This window comes from Ceraceosorus guamensis (genome assembly GCF_003144195.1).
Source record: "Ceraceosorus guamensis strain MCA 4658 unplaced genomic scaffold IE81scaffold_37, whole genome shotgun sequence".
In the NCBI taxonomy this organism is placed as follows: domain Eukaryota; kingdom Fungi; phylum Basidiomycota; class Exobasidiomycetes; order Ceraceosorales; family Ceraceosoraceae; genus Ceraceosorus; species Ceraceosorus guamensis.
Genome location: NW_020290032.1, coordinates 133,554 through 151,652, shown reverse-complemented (window position 1 = coordinate 151,652; position 18,099 = coordinate 133,554). Strand labels below are relative to the sequence as shown.

Here is an 18,099-nt window from a genome sequence, read left to right as displayed (position 1 = left end):
ATGTCTGCTTGCCTCGCATCTTCTAAGGATCTCTCATGTCTCTGTACCTACCACTGCTTCATCATTGTCATTTTATGCAAGGTCGCAATTTCGGTTGGAAGACGTCAGCATCTGGGTGCGAAGAAGTGATTGATGAGTCGGTCTGAGTCATCGATTGTCTCTAGGTGCGAGTAGCCGAAAGACAAGGCTGATGTGTGCAAGCCTTCACGTGTCGGACGAAAGGTCTTTCTCATCCGACTTCTCAACTTCGTTTCACCTTAGCGGCTCAAAGCGGCTTGCAGAGCGGTAAGAGTCTCGACTTCGATCTCTGCCTCGGCCTTGCTCTCGGGGCTGCCTGAACCTGATGCGACACGTTGAGCCTCGGAGAGCGCGTTTCTGAGGTTTTCGGGAGAGAATTGGTCCAGCTCGTAGGCCTCAATGGCGTTGATGGTAAGCTTGTTGTTTGGGTGGACCGTGGCGAAGCCACCCGAGACTGTCAAGCCATGCAATGCACGAGCGTGTTTGGGTCAGCCTTTCTCGTAGGGCATCGCTTCTAGAAGGACGAGCCGGCCTCAAGCCACGTCGAGTTGCGTAAAGCCCTGGTCGACTCCTTCAAGCGTGTGCGACGCTGCAACCAAGCCTCCCTAGCTGCCCCCACCGTTTTTCGTTTGCCAAGCGCTTCCATGTGATAAACTCACCAAACCAACGCTTGGTACCGCTCGACTCAATAACCTCCACCAGACCGGGTGCGAGTTGCTCCACGGAGGGAACGTGAGCTGTGGGATACGGACCGACTCATGGTAAGCACGATCCGATTGTGAGACACACCAAAGAGTCCACGCCTAGCTGAGGCCGTGCACCGGACTGCTACGCACACGCAAGGATACCCATGTCACCCGAAGTGCTGCTGAGGTTCACCTGTGTGACTTCTCCCTGGTAGAGAGCCTGCCAAGGGGAGACATGCAAAGGAACGATACCGGTCAGCTCCTACGTCATTGTCGGCACAGCAGCGCCGATTGCTCCGCTGAGCAAGGGGTAATCTACTCACAGCGTGAGGGAGGATGAGTTCAAGCTGAAGCTTGTCGCTGACGGCCTCGGCGTATCCACGACGAGCCAGAGCTGGGACGGCGGAGCGAGCCAAAGCGGGCCTGGCCGCGGCAGCGGCGCGAAGTGCTGGAACGGCTCGAGAAGAGAACATCTTGACTGTAATTGAGAACTTGGACTGAATTCGAAGTGCGTCGTGGTTGCGTGGAGCTGTAGTTTACAGTGATAACTTAGACCTGCCGAAGATGAGGGATCGCGATCAACGTCGCGGAACTGCACGTAGGCCGTGCGCTCGCGATGTTCATCGGGGCCAAACGCTGGATGCAGGCCACGTGGACGTTGATGACGACTTCCTCGACTCTTGACTGAGGGTTATTTTCTTGCACGTGATATGCTGTCAGGCGAACCCTGATGCGCGGCCCGCGCAGACGCGTACGCATATGCATGGCATCAAGCTTGAGCAACAGAACGCGGCATCGAAGAAAGAACAATTCATCAAATGGCTCTCATCAGCCGCTGTTCGCCATCAAGACGAGGCGCTCCATCACCGCTGCTGCCCTCCTCGATCAGGGCCTCAAACACCATCCAATCCACCTGCAGCCTGTCTCACATCCAGCTACTCATCGCGACCACGTCTTCACGCGTCACGCGTCAATTTGGACACGCAGACCATCATGGGTGTGCCCGCCCTCTTCCGCTGGCTAAGCAAAAAGTACCCCAAGATCGTCACCAATGTCGTCGAGGAGGAGCAGAGGTATGCGCCGACCGGAGAAGGACGGGAAGATGATGGGCAGGCCGACGGGGAGGAGAAGGGTGTACCGATACCGATAGACATTAGTGGCAAGAATCCGAACGGGGAAGAGTTCGATTGTTTGTACTTGGACATGAATGGTATCGTGCATCCTTGTACGCATCCGGAGGGCAAAGTGAGTGTGGTTGGAGTAGCAGAGCGACGACTTGATCGATAGTATGCGCCCGTTTCTGACTGCTCGATGAGTTCTCTGACCCCACTTCCTCGATTCGCAGCCTGCGCCGGAGACTGAAGAGGACATGATGCTCGAGGTCTTCAAGTACACAGAAAGAGTAGTAAACATGGTCAGGCCTCGCAAACTCCTCATGATGGCTATTGATGGTGTGGCTCCCAGAGCGAAGATGAATCAGCAGCGATCCAGACGATTCAGAGCTGCCCAAGAGGCGAGAGAAAAGGAGGAGGAAATGGCCAAAGCGCTGGAAGAGTGGAAAAGTGAGCAGAGCCAGAGCTGTTGCAAGGCGGGCATGAACAGTGTGCTGATCACTTTCGCTACGCAGGCAGAGGCTTGACAGTATCGGATGAGGGCAGCGAAAAGAAAAAGTCTTGGGATCGCAATGCCATCACACCAGGTACGCCCTTTATGGACCTGCTGGCTGCTAGCTTGCGGTACTGGGTGGCCAAGAAGATGAATGAAGACGCAGGGTGGAAGGATGTGAGTTCGCACCACACTGCATTATGCGTGGCACTGTAGCTGACGTTTCCTCTACCCATTGGACAGCTGCAAGTCATCATCTCAGATGCCTCAGTTCCGGGCGAAGGAGAGCACAAGATCATGGATTACATTCGACGGCAGAGAGCACAGCCTGCACACGATCCCAACACAAAGCACGTCATCTACGGTCTAGTGAGTTTTCAATGGGCAAGTATAATCTGACGCTTCGCACAGGGCTGACTGGAGAGATGCTGCCCGTGAAGGATGCCGATCTAATCATGCTTTCACTAGCTACTCACGAACCCTACTTCAAGGTCTTGCGTGAAGATGTTTTCGCTCAGGCACCTTCCTCTGGCGGCAGGGGCTGTCACAAGTGCGGTCGCGAAGGTCATATCGCAGCGAATTGCATTGGAGCAGAGCAACCCCCACCGCCTGGAGTAGACCTGACTCATAAGCAGGCGCCGAAGACGCAAGACGGAGAGGTGAAGAAGCCTTTCATCTTTCTGGACGTAGTTGTTTTGCGAGAATATCTTGAAGTCGAGCTGCATGTACCAGGCATGCCCTTCGCGTTCGATCTCGAACGAGCTATCGACGACTGGGTGTTCCTGATCTTCTTTGTCGGAAACGATTTCTTGCCGCATCTACCCTCACTGGAAATTCGAGAGGGCGCGATTGACGAGTTGCTGAGGATATGGAAGAGGGAATTGCCGAAGCTCGGAGACTACCTGACAAAGCATGGAAGTGTGAGCCTGAAGAACATTCAGTGCGTCATGGACGGTATTGCCGTACTGGAAGACGACATCTTCCGCAAGAGGCGCATCGCGGAGGAGCGGGGCGAGGAGCGACAAAAGCGCAGGAAGGTGGAGGATCACGAGCGTCAAAGGGAGCAATTTGCAGCTGAGAAAAGGGCTCGTGGGGAAGAAGAGGCAGGCGAAGCTTTGCATCGGGGTGGCACAACGTATGTGCCAGTTCCCCGCGCCAACGAGGGCAACGGACCCTCAGTACACGGTGCTAGCGAAGATGTCCGTGCCAAAGCACTTGCGGCCATAGAGAGCGGAGATGATGCCAAAGTCATCGACAACCTACGGACCATACGCATGGCCAATCTGAGTGCAGCTGATCGGTTGAAAGCTGAGCTGGCGGGCGCGAAAGCAAAAGCAAAGACCGAGGCAGGGAATGCTCGAGTCAAAGGCGTGGCCCCTCGACACACCCAGTCGTCGGATGCTGCCGACGACGATGACGCGATCAAGGCTCCTGAGAATGCTGCTTCAACAGCTGTCACACACGCATCGTCTGATGATTCCGCAGTCTTCAAAATGGACGAAGACGTTTCCATCGAAGCCGGTGGTGAATCGGCACCGGTGCGATCGTTGAAGCGTCAAATTGAGGAAGTAGATGGCGATGTGGATGAAGAAGGCAATGAGAAACCTGAGAAGGCCGTGGCGCTAGTCGGTGGGGTCGTGCAGGTCAAGAATGCGGATGATGCTGATCCTCAGGATAGGAGGGATCCCGTGATTGCATCGAATTTGGAACGCAAGGTCAATCCTGACGGCACCGTAGAGTACGAGGATACTGTCAAGCTGTGGGAGCCAGGATACAGAGAAAGATACTACCAGCAAAAGTTTGGCGTGGGCTTGGATGACATCACGCTCCGGCGCGCAATCGTGAAAAGCTACGTCGAGGGTCTCGCTTGGGTTCTTGCCTACTACTATCAGGGATGTCCCAGCTGGACTTGGTATTATCCGTACCACTTCTCACCCTTCGCTGCGGACTTTGCGGATCTTGATGAGCTGGACATAAAATTCAATTTGGGCACGCCATTTAGACCTTACGACCAGCTGATGGGAGTCCTGCCCGCCGAAAGGTGAGTTCTTGTATCCTATTTGCAGAGCTGAGACGATTGCTGAACAGCGTGCTTGCGCGTCCCACAGTCGGGCAAGCATTCCCCCAATCTTCCATCCCCTGATGCTGGAAGAAGACTCAGAAATCATCGACTTTTATCCCAAAACCTTCGCTATCGATATGAACGGCAAGAAGATGGAATGGCAAGGAGTTGCAATTCTGCCGTTCATTGACGAGAAAAGGCTACTCACAGCGCTAGATCGTCTGTATCCTAGACTGACCCCAGACGAAGTCCGCCGAAATGCGTTCGGAAACAACTCGCTCTTCGTCTCGGATGAACACTCGCTCTACGATGCGCTGTGTAGCCTTTATGCCAAACGGAAAAGCAAAGATCCTGTTCCTCTAGACCCGGCCCAATCCCAAAAGCTGTCGGGCCTGGTCATGGCGGACCCTCAGTGTGTGCCAGGGTCGACTTTTAGCTCGCCTTTGGAGCGGGTGGGGGAAGTAGACATCAGCAGCGACAGATCGATTTCTGCAATCTACAGCTTCCCCGAACAAACGACGCCTCACAAGAGCGTTCTCCTCAAAGGTGTTAGGCCTCCTCCTAAGGTTCTCACACAAGACGATCGTGAATGGACCAGAAACGGGGCGCCCGACCGCGGTCGAGGCAGAGGCAGAGGCCGCGGCGGGCCCGGTCGCGGTGGCCACGACCGCGGAGGCGCGCACTCCTACGGCGGTCGTGCGAGTGCTGGGTCCACTGGATCGCATGCTCGCTACGATGACACTGCATACGGCCCGTATCAGAACGGCGCGTACAGTTCCCCTTGTGAGTCACGTCGTGGTCCTTCTCTCATATCCGTCCAGAGGCTAAGGTGTGCAAGTGTAACCCGCAGATGGAAGCTACGGGCAGAACGACTACCAGTCTTCATCTTACGGAAGCTACGGCGCTGGCCAGGTAGGTCGAATGAACGCTCACAACCACGTCCACAACACTCACCATGCGCTTCGTTGTTTTCAGGCAGCGAATGGAGGCGCGTATGGTGGCGGTGCAGGCGCAGCTTATGTGAGGTGTTCGAGGCTGCTCTTTGAGTTATGATGAGCTGACTGATTGGTTTGGCACATCGTCTTGACACGCAGGGTGGATCGTACGGAGCACCACAGGCTGCCTACGGAGGTGCTCAAGCAGTGGCCTACGGTGGCTACGGTGGTTACGGAGGTGGACAGTCTGGACCTTATGGATCGGCTTACGGCGCTGGAAACTACACTCAATCGCAACAGCCAGCTTACGGCGGCGCGTACGGAGGATATGGTCAAGGTGGAAATGGTCAAGCAAACGGAGGCTACGGTGGTTACGGCTCCTCCAGCTACGGCCAGCAACAACCGCCAGCGCCTAGCGGTTCCCATGGCGGCTACGGAGCCTACGGAGGTGCTTATGGCGGTAACAACGCAGGTGCACCATCCAATGCGCACGGTGGCAGACATCAACCGACCGGCTTCAGAGGCGGACAGCCCCCGTCAAGAGGCCCGTATGGCAATTACGGGAGAGGCGGTCGCGGCGGCGGTCAGGCGGGGCCGTGGGGCCAGTATTAATCGTGAATGGGCAGTGCGCTTAGGACGATCGACATGTCATGATGTGATGCCAACGTAGCAGTGCTAGCTTCTGCAGCGTTGCTCAGTCGCTGTATTTTAATGGAATTCCACTCGTGCTCTCCGGTGACTTGAAATTGTGAATCGAGTTCAGGACATTCTCGAGAATAGCACTCAAAGCTCATACAGCTACGACAAGGGCTGCAAACAATGACACGATTTAAATGTGGCGAGAGGGCATTGGTCATTCCTAGCGTGCGGCGCGGGTACAGGCGTGATGAGTGCGGTAGTAAGCAAGACAAAAGAAGTTGCAAGAAAATGCAAACGCAAACGAGGTATATCAAGGGAGGTAACGCGAGACGACATGAACAAGGTCACAAAATCCGTGAATGCAAAAGTAGTAGATGACACGGGATGCGCTGCTCGAGATCAGACGTTAGCATGTGCGATTTGCTTTTCGTCAGCCGAACTGAGGTGGAGCATGCTTGTAAATGCTGGATGAGGATCAAAGAGTCAGGACGTGAGCATCGACTTGCTCGCAACCTCTGAAATGATTTCGTCCGAGCGAGCGACTCACCTCGTCGACAGGCAGGGCAGTTGTATTTGCGCCGTGGCGTTCTTCCCCTCCTGCGCTCCGTCTCTCTCATAGCCTTGACGCTCTCTCTGAGCTGCACGGCACACTCCAAGCAAAGGGAGTGCGTGCAGGGCAACAGCAAAGTGGTAGGGGGAGCGGAGAGGCAAATGATGCACTCGCTTCCATTGCTGCCGTCAAGGTCCATTGGTGGTGGCGGAGGGACGCTGCCCGCCGTGGCTTCACCGTCTTCCCCTTCACCAGCTTCTGGTGGCGCAGGACGGACGGGTGGGGGGCGCCTGGACAGGCCGTACAGCTCTTGCAGTTGGAAACGATGGGCGCCAATCTGTAGCAAGAATTTTTGTCGACACGATGGGTCAGCACTCGCATGTTTTCTGTCAGCGTGCCGGTCAACACGCACCTCGGCTTCTTGACCTTCCACCTGAATGCTCCAAGCTCGCGGAGCAGATACAGCTGGCTCGGCGCCGTCGCCCGCGAGAGGCTTGACAGGCAAGCTGGTAACACGCATATAGGTCGTCTGCAGGTTAGGTTCGCTCAGCGGTCTGCCATCCTCGTCCAGAGCTTCCACGACAACCGCCAGCTTCAAGGTCTCTCTTTCTGACTTTTCGCGAGCAGCGCGAGCCTCCTTTGTCTCTGGAACGGGCTGATCCGGAATGACTGGCAACGGGGCGGGGACGGGGGCGGGGGCAGGTACAGGTGCAGGTGCAGGTTCCAACTGCCTACTCGCGTTCAGCGCAGGCGTTTCGAGCGGCAAGTCGTTCGTTGCATTTACGTCGCCGCCAACACCCTCAGAGACGTTTCCGGCACGTTTTCTGGCACTAGCAGGCGCATAGTAAGCGAGCTGGAGTGCCAACGCAATGGATAGAGGATCGCCAAAGCCTTTCTTGACTTGTGCAGAGTGCACTGGCCAGCCTAACACATGAGGAGGGGGACCGCGTTGCGCATAAAAGCTGTCCGAGATCGCGTTAGAGACGCTTCCATCATCAGCAGAATCGTTGTTCCAGCTGCCGTGCTTACGGCTCGCACGCAGGAACACTTGCACGCTGGCAAAGGGAGCTGCGCAATCGTATTCGAAGGAGAGCTTGTGTGTCGTGGGAGGCGCTGCGGACGAGGCTGTTCGACCGTGTTGAGCTACGAGAGGAGAGGCAGGAAGACCTAGACCGCTTCGTGGGCCTCCAGCCCCACCTAGAGCTGTGATGCTGCTGAAAGACGGAGCTACGCGTAATCCTGCAGCACCCATCTCCGACGCGGAGAAGCCTCCTGGACTGGTCGGTTCGAGGGGCGAGCTTGGTGCGGTCGTGTCCCCGTTGACCATAGGAGAAGCAGCGATTACTGCCGGCTGTCCTGGTTCGGAAACAAGTTTGACAGTGTTCCTCTTTAAATTTACGTAGCTTTGTAGCGTTGAGCACACGGCGGGAGGGGCGCCCGATGCGTTGGGGACTGCTGATATATCAAGACTAGCGGAGTGCGGTGGCGCCTGACCATCAACGCTTCGGTGAATCCACCTCTGAAGCGTGTCCAGCTCGATACCATCGGCCAAAGCTACTGCGTTGAGTGCCTCTGTGGTCGAGGTGACGTCCGCGTGCTGAGGGACGCTGCCGTCGAGTGGGTGAGAGGAAGAAGTAACAGGGTCTTGTCCCTGAGGCAAGCTCGCCACACTCTCACTAGCACCGATTGGCAGGCTCAATTGACTAGCTACACCGCTGAGGCTTGCACCTCGAGCTCGGCCTCGGCTACCCAGTCGCGCCTTTCGTCCCAATGAGGCTGCCAGACTTTGACTGCCTGGCGGCGCGACGACTGCGGACGCTCCAGGTTGTGCTGCCTCCACAGCGGCAGGCTGGGCGGCTGCTGAAGGCGAGACGGCAGAGAAGGTCGCATTGGATGGAAAGTAAGTAGCGAGGTTAGGACCAAAAAGACAGGCCGCCTCCTCGCGCTCTCGCCTGTTTGGGCCTTTCTTGGAGGAACGCAGACCGGCTAGGTATGCAGCATTGCGGGATGGTGCGCCATTTTGAGCAGCTTGCGCTTCAAGATCTGTAGCGGCTCTGCCATCCGCGGCAGCGTTGGCTTGAGCGGTCATCGCTTCTTGCGTAGCCATTCTGATATCCTCGTTGGTCTGCAGAGCGTTGTCAGTGGCAGCTCGATCGTTCTCCCTCATGTTTCGCAACCTCTGGCTGATATTCGACATGACGGACCTGCCACTGGCCTCTCTGCCATGTCCGAGCTGAGAGGGGTCATCATCTTGTGTCCCGGGAGGTGCCAGAGCGCTTCCTCCAGATGCTGCTCCGGCTCTGCGGGACGAGGATTGCATCTCCAAGTCGGTGGCGCCACCGCTCGCACGTACTGCAGAACGATCACGAGCTGACCTTGGCTGGCCTATCGGGAAGGACCTAGCTGCTGCAGAGAAGCCAAATACGGTAGCCATATTTGCCAGATTGCGATGGTCTGCTGAGATGAGTGTCGTGTGGCGTGCTCGTGCTGGATATGTGCGCGCCCCCTTGTCAAAAGCGTATCGCGTCCGAGAGGCTTGCGCGCAGGCTGTTCGGAGCGAGTGCGTGCGTGAGACGGTGGGCGCCGAATGAGGACGGCGAAATTGAAGGTGAAACGCGACTCAGCTAGTGGACGGCGGACCGATATTCGACGAAAGGCGCAATTGTGGTTATCTGTATAGTGCCTTGGAGGTGAAGCATAGAAGAAGAGGCACGTCATCCATAGCCACCGTCGCGAGTCTTAGTGGAGAAGGATGAGCGACGCGAGGGTCACGCAACAACAAATCATGCCATCTGCAGCAGCATGTACACGCGGATTATCATTTGCCGGCTGCGTGGCGCGGACGCATTTGATTGCGACATGCTCGCTGATGCAGCTCACCCGCGGAGCGCTCGAGCGCTTACAAAGAGGCTCAAAACTCGAAGTCTTCAATTCGAGTGGCCTTGATTAGAATTAGAATTAGACACGATTTAGGATCGCGCTTTCACTGCACATTTAGGGATTTCGCAAGTCCCGGAGGGAGTCGGGGTTTACGTTTCAAGAGTCGTATTCAATTAAAAGTCTTGAGCTTAGATTTCTGACCCAGGTTTCGCTGATCACGACAGTCAATTGAAGAATCAAGAATGTTTGTAAAGATTCACCATTGGCTTGTCACCAAATGTCCACGCGAAAGCTTTGACAATGAATCGTGAAGATTTGATCAGCTTTGCGCCCTCTTTCGAGCTTTCCAGAGCTGCGTGTGTACCTTCGTTTGTGGTATCGAGCGGCTCGATCGACCCGAGGGAAGTTAGGCCAAATTCCAAATGTGACCGCGCTACATAGACTCAAAAGACGCTTTTCCGTAGGTCACTCTTGACTCGAATTAAGCGCAAACCGCGCTCTGCAAAGTGGTGTGGACGTGATCACAATTGTATGCTGTTAAGTGGCCACAGTCGATCGAGCTTGCCTGAATGCACGTCAAGAAGACGCCTAGCTGGCGTTGCCGCAGACTGGCGGCAACAGCATGGATGGTCATGATCTTCTAGGTCAGATCAGTCACGAACGAACGATTGACAGGGCTGGCGGACGGCCGCTGTGGGATGCTTGCTACCTCTCATCAGTCTTGAGTGTCTGTTTTGAGGGTCCGCGTCTATATGCTCATGATGACTGACCGCGCCAGAGCTCGCAGTGGAAAACATTCTTGATTTCGCGTCCCTGCTGCTGCTTATTGCATGGAGCTCGATCGGCGCGATGCCGGGCGCACACCGCGGGGTCGCGGACTTGCGACATCCTCTTGCCGCGTTCGCCGGGCCCAGACGATCATTCGATCAAGCAGCAGCGCTACACAGCAGCAGTGCCAGCGACGCAACATGCATGCATGCATGCATGCATGCAGGTGGTGTGTGCTGGGCGCGGCTGCTGGGAGCCTCATGGTTCACGACTCTACAACATCCTCCCAAATATACAGACAGCACGGCACGTGCGATGGGCCTTCAGCATGTCGCGCCCACGGCATACAGTCACGTCTCACGAGCACAGAGGGTCGTGAGTCACGAGTATAGAGTAGTACATATGCGCATATGCTGCTGTCCTTTCAGGGCTCAGTCTTGAGTGACGGCTGCAGCACAGCCGCGCTGACCGGATTCGCACGCGGTCCTGCATGCTGATGATGCAGCATGTGATGTATATATGTATGTCAATTCACGATGGAATTCAAGATTGTAGCTGGATGATGGCTTCTGATGAGTGTGCGCATCACGCACGGAAGCTGTGCTCATCCTGCATGAATGGAGACTGCTCCGCATCAACGCCGCCAAGCAATCACGAATTCAACTCGGTGGCCGAGTCGAGTGGCGCAGAGCTCTCGCCTGCATGGCGCATGCAATAGATAGGGTGCACTCCTGCAGGCGGGCGCCATGAGAGAAGTCCATGAAGAGACCACGCAAAAGCCCGGCCACGACGATTCTGTGATGTTGGATTCGCGTTCGTGTTTCCCGTTTGGAGATCACTTAATTCATGATTCAAGATTGTGAGACGCGAGGACGCTTGCATTCAAGGATTCACATTTTGATTCATCATTGTAATCGACCTTGACAATTGTCACGTTGCTTGCTCACGTCCATCGCGTGCCGTCAATTTCTGCAGTCTTTCTGCCCTATCCGTCGCATGCAACCGCCATCGCATACAACCCCCATCTCGCAAGCTCCTCACTTCCTGCTTAAAGATTCACGCACTTCACGTTTCGCCGCCACGTTGAGCCCCTTCGAGACGGCGTTGACCGCACCCGCATATTTGCAAGGAAGATCGGACGCCGCCTAAGGGGACACAATTTTGGCAAAGACGGCGTCGCTCGCCATCTGACTGACATCCTTCGTCTCGCCAAACACAAGCTCAGGTCCGGTCTTACTCTCAATCGTCTGGTCATTGCACCGGAGCACGATTCAGCCGCTGGCAGGAGGACGCGATGAGGTCGACGACATGGATTCCCGCGCTCGGTGCAGCGCTCATGCTCCTCGCCAGCACTTCACGGGCGGCGCTCACGATGACGACGAGCTTTTCAAGGCAGTGCAAGCCTCTTAATGTTACATGGACTCCTGAAAGCGATGGATATCCCTACACGGTCAGCATCGTGGCCACAGGATTTGGAGGTGAGTCCCTTCGATCCAGACCTCGCTTCTGCACGATGGAGTGAAATTTGCTGTAGGGCACAGGGCCAAGCATACGATCCCACCTGCTCTCGTCTCTGGCCTTTGCCATCCTCTTGTGACCTCCGGCTAGGCGCATCGAGGCTGACGGCGGCTAATATGCTTCTCGTCAGCTCGATGGCGGTCTGGCATCTGGGCTCAGGCTGTTGTTCACGACCGAGCCTGTGAGACTCGAATGGAACATTCTAGCCACAGAATCGCGCTCCACCGCTTTCGGTCATGATGCGTTGACTGACTCTGATCGATGCTCCTCCCCCTCCTTAGCTCAAACATTCAGCGTCGACTCAAATTACCAGCCAGGTGCATCAGAATTGACGTTTCAGTACGTTGTGCCTGTGAGTCAGCCAATGGAATGGTGTGCAAGTTCGTGCGAAGGCGACTGCTGACGCGCGGACTGACACCTTCCTGTTCAGCCCCCCACTGGACTTTTCAATTCGTACATCGTAGCGTTGACCGACAGCAAGGGGCAAGGAACAACGTGTACGTATGACCCACAGGTTGTGCAGCTCACAAGTCGCTTGTTGACTCGATCTCTTGTCTTTTCATCGTCAGCACAAGTCATGTCTATCGACACGCGCAACACCACTTCAGACTGCCCAGCCTACACCTCCTCAAATTCTTTCACTTGGGCTGGTGACAACACCAGTGGAGGCTCTCCAGCATTGAGGTACCAATGCGGCAATGTCAGGGTGCGTCTCCAAATGTTACCATATCACTTAAACAATACGCTTACTCTTTTCGTGGTCGTAGTTCTACCCTGTCGATCAGCGAGGCACGAGTCCTTTCTCCATCACCATGTTTCCCTTGGGCGGGCTGCCGGTCACCATCAACGTCCCAGCTTCTCAGACCATGAACACATCATTCTTTATCGCTCCGAACGTCACCGTGCCCTTTGAATCTGGCACGCGATTTGTAACGATGCTCAGTGATGCGCAGGGAGCTGGAAGTGGTGGAGGCTCGCCCGTATACAACGTGCTCCCTTCATCCGACACGAGTTGTCTGCAACGGCGCCAGCCAAACCAACTTTCTGGCCGCGCAGTTCCAAGTGGCGCCATTCCTGCTTCGTTCCAAAATCTTGCCGGCGCTCTGACCGCAGATGAGGCAAATGCTGGGTCGGGGACTGATGGAAATGGAGGAGGCGGGGGTGGCACAAACGGTAAGTGCTCTCTCGTACAGCGCAAGATGCGTTTGCTAAATCAGCGCATGTGATTTCTACCAGTAGGCGGCCTGGTTGGAGGTGTGATTGGCGCTGTCATTGCGGTCGCCATCGTCGTAGCCGCGCTGGTCGCCTTTTTCTTGTACAGACGACGCCAAAAGGCGAAGAGAGAGGAAGCGCGCAAGGAGCAACCCCAATTCGTGGACCTGGACGGAGACGAGGATGGACAGCTCTCGCCAGCTGCTCTGGCTGCGCGACGTGGAAGGCACGATGCTGGAGTCAGCCAGAGCTAGTGAGTGCCACATCTTCATTCTCCCGATCGCACCTCGCCTGACACATCCATGACCCTTTTCAAACAGCGCCGTCTCGCCCTTCACGTACCAATCGACGGCCCAGCATTCTCCTGGTCTAGGCGGAGATCATGACCTGTACCGCGATGAGCCACTCTCTGCTCCGGGCAGGCCACAGAGCATCGCCTCGAACTCTCTGCGGGGACATTCCGGTGCCGGGCTGAGATACCCTCCCAGCAGTCCCGGTCCACTCTCTTCAAGTGGATACACCGATGCAGGCAGGACAGGTGGCATCAGCAGTACCGTGGGCGGATCCGAGTACGGTGGAGACTTTGCGAGCGCAACCAGCCATGGACCAGGCAGCGTCGCCGCTGGCAATTCTTACAGATTGTCCGCAAGAAATCTTGCCGAGCCAGGCACGGGCGACGTTCCTCCCTTGCCTCGTAAAGGAGCATTACCCGAAGACACCAATGCGCCTAGCTCTTCCAGATTCGTGCAGCACCAGGATGCTGGTCCTGCGCCTGTGCCAGACTCTGACGAAGAGGACGCGATGGAAGAATTGCCGCCTTCATACGGAGGTTGGGCCAATCGACCAGCTCCAGCCAACCAAGCACCACCAAGCTAGTCCTTCGCAGTGTCCCCTGAGCTGCGTGACAGATCACTCTCGCGACGCTCAATCGCCACTTACGTTGTCTTTGTCGACCCTTGACCATTTCTTCAATCCCTCTTGTATTCCATATAGGCCGCGTTCTACACGTCTCTTGCCGCAACCTCGACTAGCAGCTACTCACTTCGAAATTCGCAGCCGACTTTCCGTCGCTGCTCAAGTTGAGCTGAGGGCATTGATGAGCACATCACAGATCACACTGCGTCGAATAGCATCCACTCTTAGCAACCTCTTTTCAAGATATTTTGGTATCTTGCAGTGAAGCTTAGCTTGCTGCGCAAGCAATCATCAGTGCGAGCGAAATCAGATGAAAGGGAGCGCGCAAAAGGTTGGGGCTAGGGGGAAAGGGATCTTTATGCAGGTGATTCAGAAGGTGAAGACTCGTCTGCTGGACCTTTGATGTTGCGTTGTGCAGGTTCCAGATACGCCAAGCCGAGTATGTCCAGAACCTCTGCTTCGCTCGCACCAATGCCGAGGCGTTTCCAACCAGGATCAGAAAGATCGATGTTCTGCTCAGGTAGCGTGATAGCGCCATCGTGCGAGGCGGAAGGTACGTTCGCGGCCTGAGCGGGTCTTGTGCTCTTGGCAGACGGACTGACGGGTTGCGCGCCGCCTAGATCAAGAGACAAGTCTAGATCGGCCGGTAGACCCATCGACGCGTTGTACGCTGCCTTGTCGTTCGCGTCTGCCTTTTGGCCTTCCTCTGACGGCGAGCCGACGCTAGCGAGCGCTGCAAGAGGGGCTTCTGTGAGATGACCATCACTCGTCAAGAGGGTTGCGCCGCCTGTCGTGCCTTTTTTGGCCTCGCGAGCTCGCTGTGAGAGCGCAGCGTGATGCCACAAGCCGTGTACGTCTAATCTCAGTCCCATACCTTCTTCGGCCATGAGCTGCAAGAATCTCGAGTAATGCTCGTTGCCTGTCAAGAGGAGCCTTGCGGAGCCAAGAGAGCTGGCATCGACGATGCTGAGAAGGAGGAACAGCAAGCGAGCAAGCATGGCAGGCGGGACGAAAACTTTCAATTTGAGGCCATACATGGCGGTGCCGAAAGGGCTCCGGGCCCACACTCACTGTACTTGCATGGGTATACGAGCTTGAGGCACCTTGAAGAGAATTTGCCCATCCCTCCGCACTACGCCCCTTGCCCGCGTATGAATTTCGCGCTCGGCCCACTTGAAAGCCATTGCCATGGCTTGCGCGGCCAGCGCAGGACCTTTCGAAACGCCCGCCAGCTCCTTTTCTCGTTGCAGCGCTTGCCCTTTTCCGAACGCCTCGCTTTCCCCGGGAGATGTGAGCCTTCTTTGCTCTGCTGACGTCGCGTCTGGGACAGGCTCCATGTAGCAAAGAAAGACACCTTGGCTTTCGTTCGCTCCTCTCCTGTACGCCCCGAGCGCCTCTACCTTCCACCTCACATGAAATTTGTAATTGTTCAACAACCTCTGACGACTGTCTTCATCCAGAATATCTACATCTTTCTGTTGTCGCTTTCCCTTGATGACCCAAGGATTCGCATGTTTGGGGCTGTTGAGAGTTTCTCGGATTGTAACGACGAGTTTTTCGATCTGCTTGCGATTCAATAGGTGCGTCCGAGGATCCACAGTAGGTGAAAGGGCTCGCTCTGGTTGATCAGATTTGCTGCGCTTGCTTGATCTGCCTGCAGCCTTTGTATCTGAGCCTCCAGCCTTGATCGCACTTGCAGGCCGTCCACCAGCTCTCATGACACTCCGAATGCGGCTTTTTGCCTCTTCTCGAGCGAGGGCTTGCGCATCTCTGCGCCCGTCCTCCAAGGGGGACCGATCCTCTTGCGCGGGCCGCAGCGTGCTTGTAGAAGCTGCTGCGGATGTCGAAATGGCACGCTCTCGCTGTATCGGCGCTGCTGAAGTGCAGACTCGCTGTGCGCCAGCTGCGACGGGTCGGCTGGAACTTGCGACGAGGCTCAACACCGCTTGAAATTGGCGAGGAATCGACTGCATCGTGAGGGCTACACGGGCCTTTGTATGCCAGAAAGAGATGCAAGCTTACCGCTCCTCCAGCAGTCAGAGACCTGATGATTAGTCTTTTGGCGGAATTGAACGCTGGTTGTGTGTGATCGTGCGTGATTGATGCGGTCTAAAGGCGCGGATGCTCTTCTCTCGGTTGGCACTTTTGATGGCTGCGAAGAAGCGGGCATGAGGAACACCACATGCCATGCAGGCGTCACGTGCCCCACTCACGACTGCGTGCTCAACGGCCGAACGCAATCGTGAATCGGGACCTCCACTTCACTTACCTCTCTACTGTATATACCAACCTCCACCTCACTCACCTCTCTGCGCGGCGAGATGAGCTGATGGAAGGACATATACCGCGGTAATTCGTGATTGTATGGCTCACCCTCGACGCACGACTTGGGCAAATTGCGTGCTCTTTGCCTCGAATCCCTGTCACGGCTCTTTGTGTGCAGGCTAGATATGTGAATCAATATATAAACGCCCCGGGCTCGTCGCCCTCCCACGACCAACAAGCTTGATTCAAGCATCGAATCAATACATTCAAGCTCTCACTCTTCAACGAAGCGCAACCATGGGCCTACCAGACGCAGACATTTTCCCTCACGCCACTGGCAAGGCGTCGGAGGTGGTGGCCAAGCATCAGTCAGAAGTTGGACCGGAAGGAATCAAGTTCTACGCGGGATGGTTCTGTCCCTACGTGCAAAGGACATGGATCGCCCTGCTAGAGAAGCAGATTCCGTTTCAATACATCGAGATTAATCCTTATCACAAGGATCCTTCCTTCCTGGCAATCAACCCCAAAGGTTTGGTGCCGGCGATCGAGTCCCAAGGATCGACGCTGGCCGAGTCCAACATCCTAATCGAGTTCCTCGAAGACTTTGCTGATGGGAGCAATAGCAAGTCGAGCAGGAAGCTGTTGCCTGCTGCACCTCAAGCTAAAGCTGTGGCCAGGATGCACATCGATCAGATCAGCAAGAAGATCGTGCCTGCTTGGTTCAGGACCATCCAAGCTCAAGACTCGCAAGCACAGGCGCAGGGAAGGAAGGATTACACGGATGCCCTCAAAGAATGGGCTACGTATATCGATGACGACAAGCTCCACAATGGTCCTTTCCATGGAGGAGACGAGCTTGATGCAGTCGATATCAACCTTGCTCCCTTTGTTGCTCGCGAGTATCGTGAGTGTCTCACCGAGACAAGCTTGTGCGCTCTCTTCAAGAGAAGAAGCGCCACTGACATGACTTCTGCGCCTCGCAAATTCTCGCAATCTACCTCAAAACCCAGTCATCGAGAAGCATCGCGGCGGACCGATCACAGCAGAGGAAACGGGCGAGACGTATCAAATATGGCGCAAGGCGATCCTCTCTCATCCTTCAGTCGTCAGCACGACGAGCGACAAGGAGAACTACGAGCCTATTTACGGACGTTATCTGCGGGACGAGGTGCGTTTTGCCGCTTTCTCTCACCTCTCGAGTTTCGAATCATTCTCGAGATCGCTGACCTCGCGATCCTTCCTCTCGACTTCAACTTCGTCGGTAGGCGCAGAGCGAGGCCGCGCAAGCTACAAGAGCTGGTCGAGCAATTCCTTAGCCTGTGTGCCGGGTCTTGACGCATGCAAATGGGATGATCCTTTCCTGCTACTTGACCGTGCGTGAGAAAGATAAGGCGCTGCCATGTGTCGTTTCAAATCCGGCTAAGCAAGTTTGATCACCGGTAGCCGCTTGATGTGGCGAAGAGCAGTCAGCTCTGGCCGAAGGGCAGCAGGCAGTCGAGCGTCATGGCCATTGAAAGGTTACAAAGACGTGCCCGCATCCAGCGATCCGGGCGCGGTCGGACCTGAACGTCGACATCTGCTTCGTTGCTCGTCTAGCGACTGACATCACACAGCGTCTGATGGGAGAAGTCCAGAGGGACGTGCGTTGCTTGCACCGGAGCGTTAATTGGGGCTCTTAGGTGGGACAGAGAATTGTCTTGATGAGACGCGCCTCGACGATCCTGGCCCAAGAGCGCGCGCACCGGCGAGGGTACAGCACCCCAATCCCGATGGGTGCGTACGCGTGTATCCCAAAGCGAGAGCCAGCGGATCCGCGCTCGCACAGCAGTGCACGAAGTCGCGCCGCGATACGTGACAAAGGAGCTCAAAATATCCACACTCGCGGACTTGGCGTCCTATATAGCTGATCTTGAATGGGCCGATCGAGCGTCAGGACTCTGCTGCTGCATGGAGGTCGGAGCGGCTTCGACCTGAATTCTATCTTCGTCACCTACTCTTCAGAATCTAAAAGTGTGACTACTATCCAGCTAGAGCACTCGCGTCAGG

General features: G+C 55.8%; 7 protein-coding genes across 7 annotated transcripts; 3 read left to right on the top strand and 4 right to left on the bottom strand.

Annotated features, from left to right (window-relative positions):
* Positions 1-2: 2 nt before the first annotated feature.
* Positions 3-1,279, bottom strand: IE81DRAFT_324162 (putative ATP synthase delta chain precursor, mitochondrial). Its single transcript, XM_025514160.1, has 4 exons — positions 1,028-1,279; positions 855-924; positions 678-755; positions 3-472 (listed from the first exon to the last, which is right to left on the bottom strand). The coding sequence occupies exons 1-4, from the start codon at positions 1,175-1,177 to the stop codon at positions 258-260; spliced, it is 513 nt and encodes a 170-aa protein (XP_025368986.1). The 5' UTR covers positions 1,178-1,279; the 3' UTR covers positions 3-257.
* A 233-nt stretch (positions 1,280-1,512) lies between these two features.
* IE81DRAFT_155478 (putative 5-3 exonuclease) lies at positions 1,513-2,438 on the top strand. The gene is made up of 3 exons (XM_025510485.1): positions 1,513-1,949; positions 2,050-2,266; positions 2,336-2,438. Exons 1-3 carry the CDS (start codon positions 1,698-1,700, stop codon positions 2,341-2,343), a joined length of 477 nt encoding a protein of 158 aa, XP_025368985.1. The 5' UTR covers positions 1,513-1,697; the 3' UTR covers positions 2,344-2,438.
* A 2,104-nt stretch (positions 2,439-4,542) lies between these two features.
* Positions 4,543-5,241, bottom strand: IE81DRAFT_155452 (hypothetical protein). The gene has a single exon (XM_025510484.1). It carries the CDS (start codon positions 5,094-5,096, stop codon positions 4,731-4,733), a length of 366 nt encoding a protein of 121 aa, XP_025368984.1. The 5' UTR covers positions 5,097-5,241; the 3' UTR covers positions 4,543-4,730.
* Positions 5,242-6,143: 902 nt separating this feature from the next.
* IE81DRAFT_341833 (hypothetical protein) lies at positions 6,144-9,238 on the bottom strand. The gene is made up of 3 exons (XM_025515668.1): positions 6,908-9,238; positions 6,493-6,832; positions 6,144-6,409 (listed from the first exon to the last, which is right to left on the bottom strand). Exons 1-3 carry the CDS (start codon positions 8,927-8,929, stop codon positions 6,345-6,347), a joined length of 2,427 nt encoding a protein of 808 aa, XP_025368983.1. The 5' UTR covers positions 8,930-9,238; the 3' UTR covers positions 6,144-6,344.
* Positions 9,239-11,008: 1,770 nt separating this feature from the next.
* IE81DRAFT_155391 (hypothetical protein) lies at positions 11,009-13,903 on the top strand. The gene is made up of 6 exons (XM_025510483.1): positions 11,009-11,621; positions 11,943-12,013; positions 12,092-12,367; positions 12,429-12,834; positions 12,898-13,126; positions 13,194-13,903. The coding sequence occupies exons 1-6, from the start codon at positions 11,438-11,440 to the stop codon at positions 13,747-13,749; spliced, it is 1,722 nt and encodes a 573-aa protein (XP_025368982.1). The 5' UTR covers positions 11,009-11,437; the 3' UTR covers positions 13,750-13,903.
* A 117-nt stretch (positions 13,904-14,020) lies between these two features.
* IE81DRAFT_367169 (hypothetical protein) lies at positions 14,021-15,884 on the bottom strand. The gene is made up of 2 exons (XM_025517059.1): positions 14,860-15,884; positions 14,021-14,754 (listed from the first exon to the last, which is right to left on the bottom strand). Exons 1-2 carry the CDS (start codon positions 15,759-15,761, stop codon positions 14,145-14,147), a joined length of 1,512 nt encoding a protein of 503 aa, XP_025368981.1. The 5' UTR covers positions 15,762-15,884; the 3' UTR covers positions 14,021-14,144.
* A 362-nt stretch (positions 15,885-16,246) lies between these two features.
* Positions 16,247-17,596, top strand: IE81DRAFT_155388 (glutathione S-transferase). Its single transcript, XM_025510482.1, has 4 exons — positions 16,247-16,957; positions 17,064-17,221; positions 17,319-17,426; positions 17,497-17,596. The coding sequence occupies exons 1-3, from the start codon at positions 16,351-16,353 to the stop codon at positions 17,367-17,369; spliced, it is 816 nt and encodes a 271-aa protein (XP_025368980.1). The 5' UTR covers positions 16,247-16,350; the 3' UTR covers positions 17,370-17,426; positions 17,497-17,596.
* The last annotated feature ends 503 nt before the right edge of the window (positions 17,597-18,099 follow it).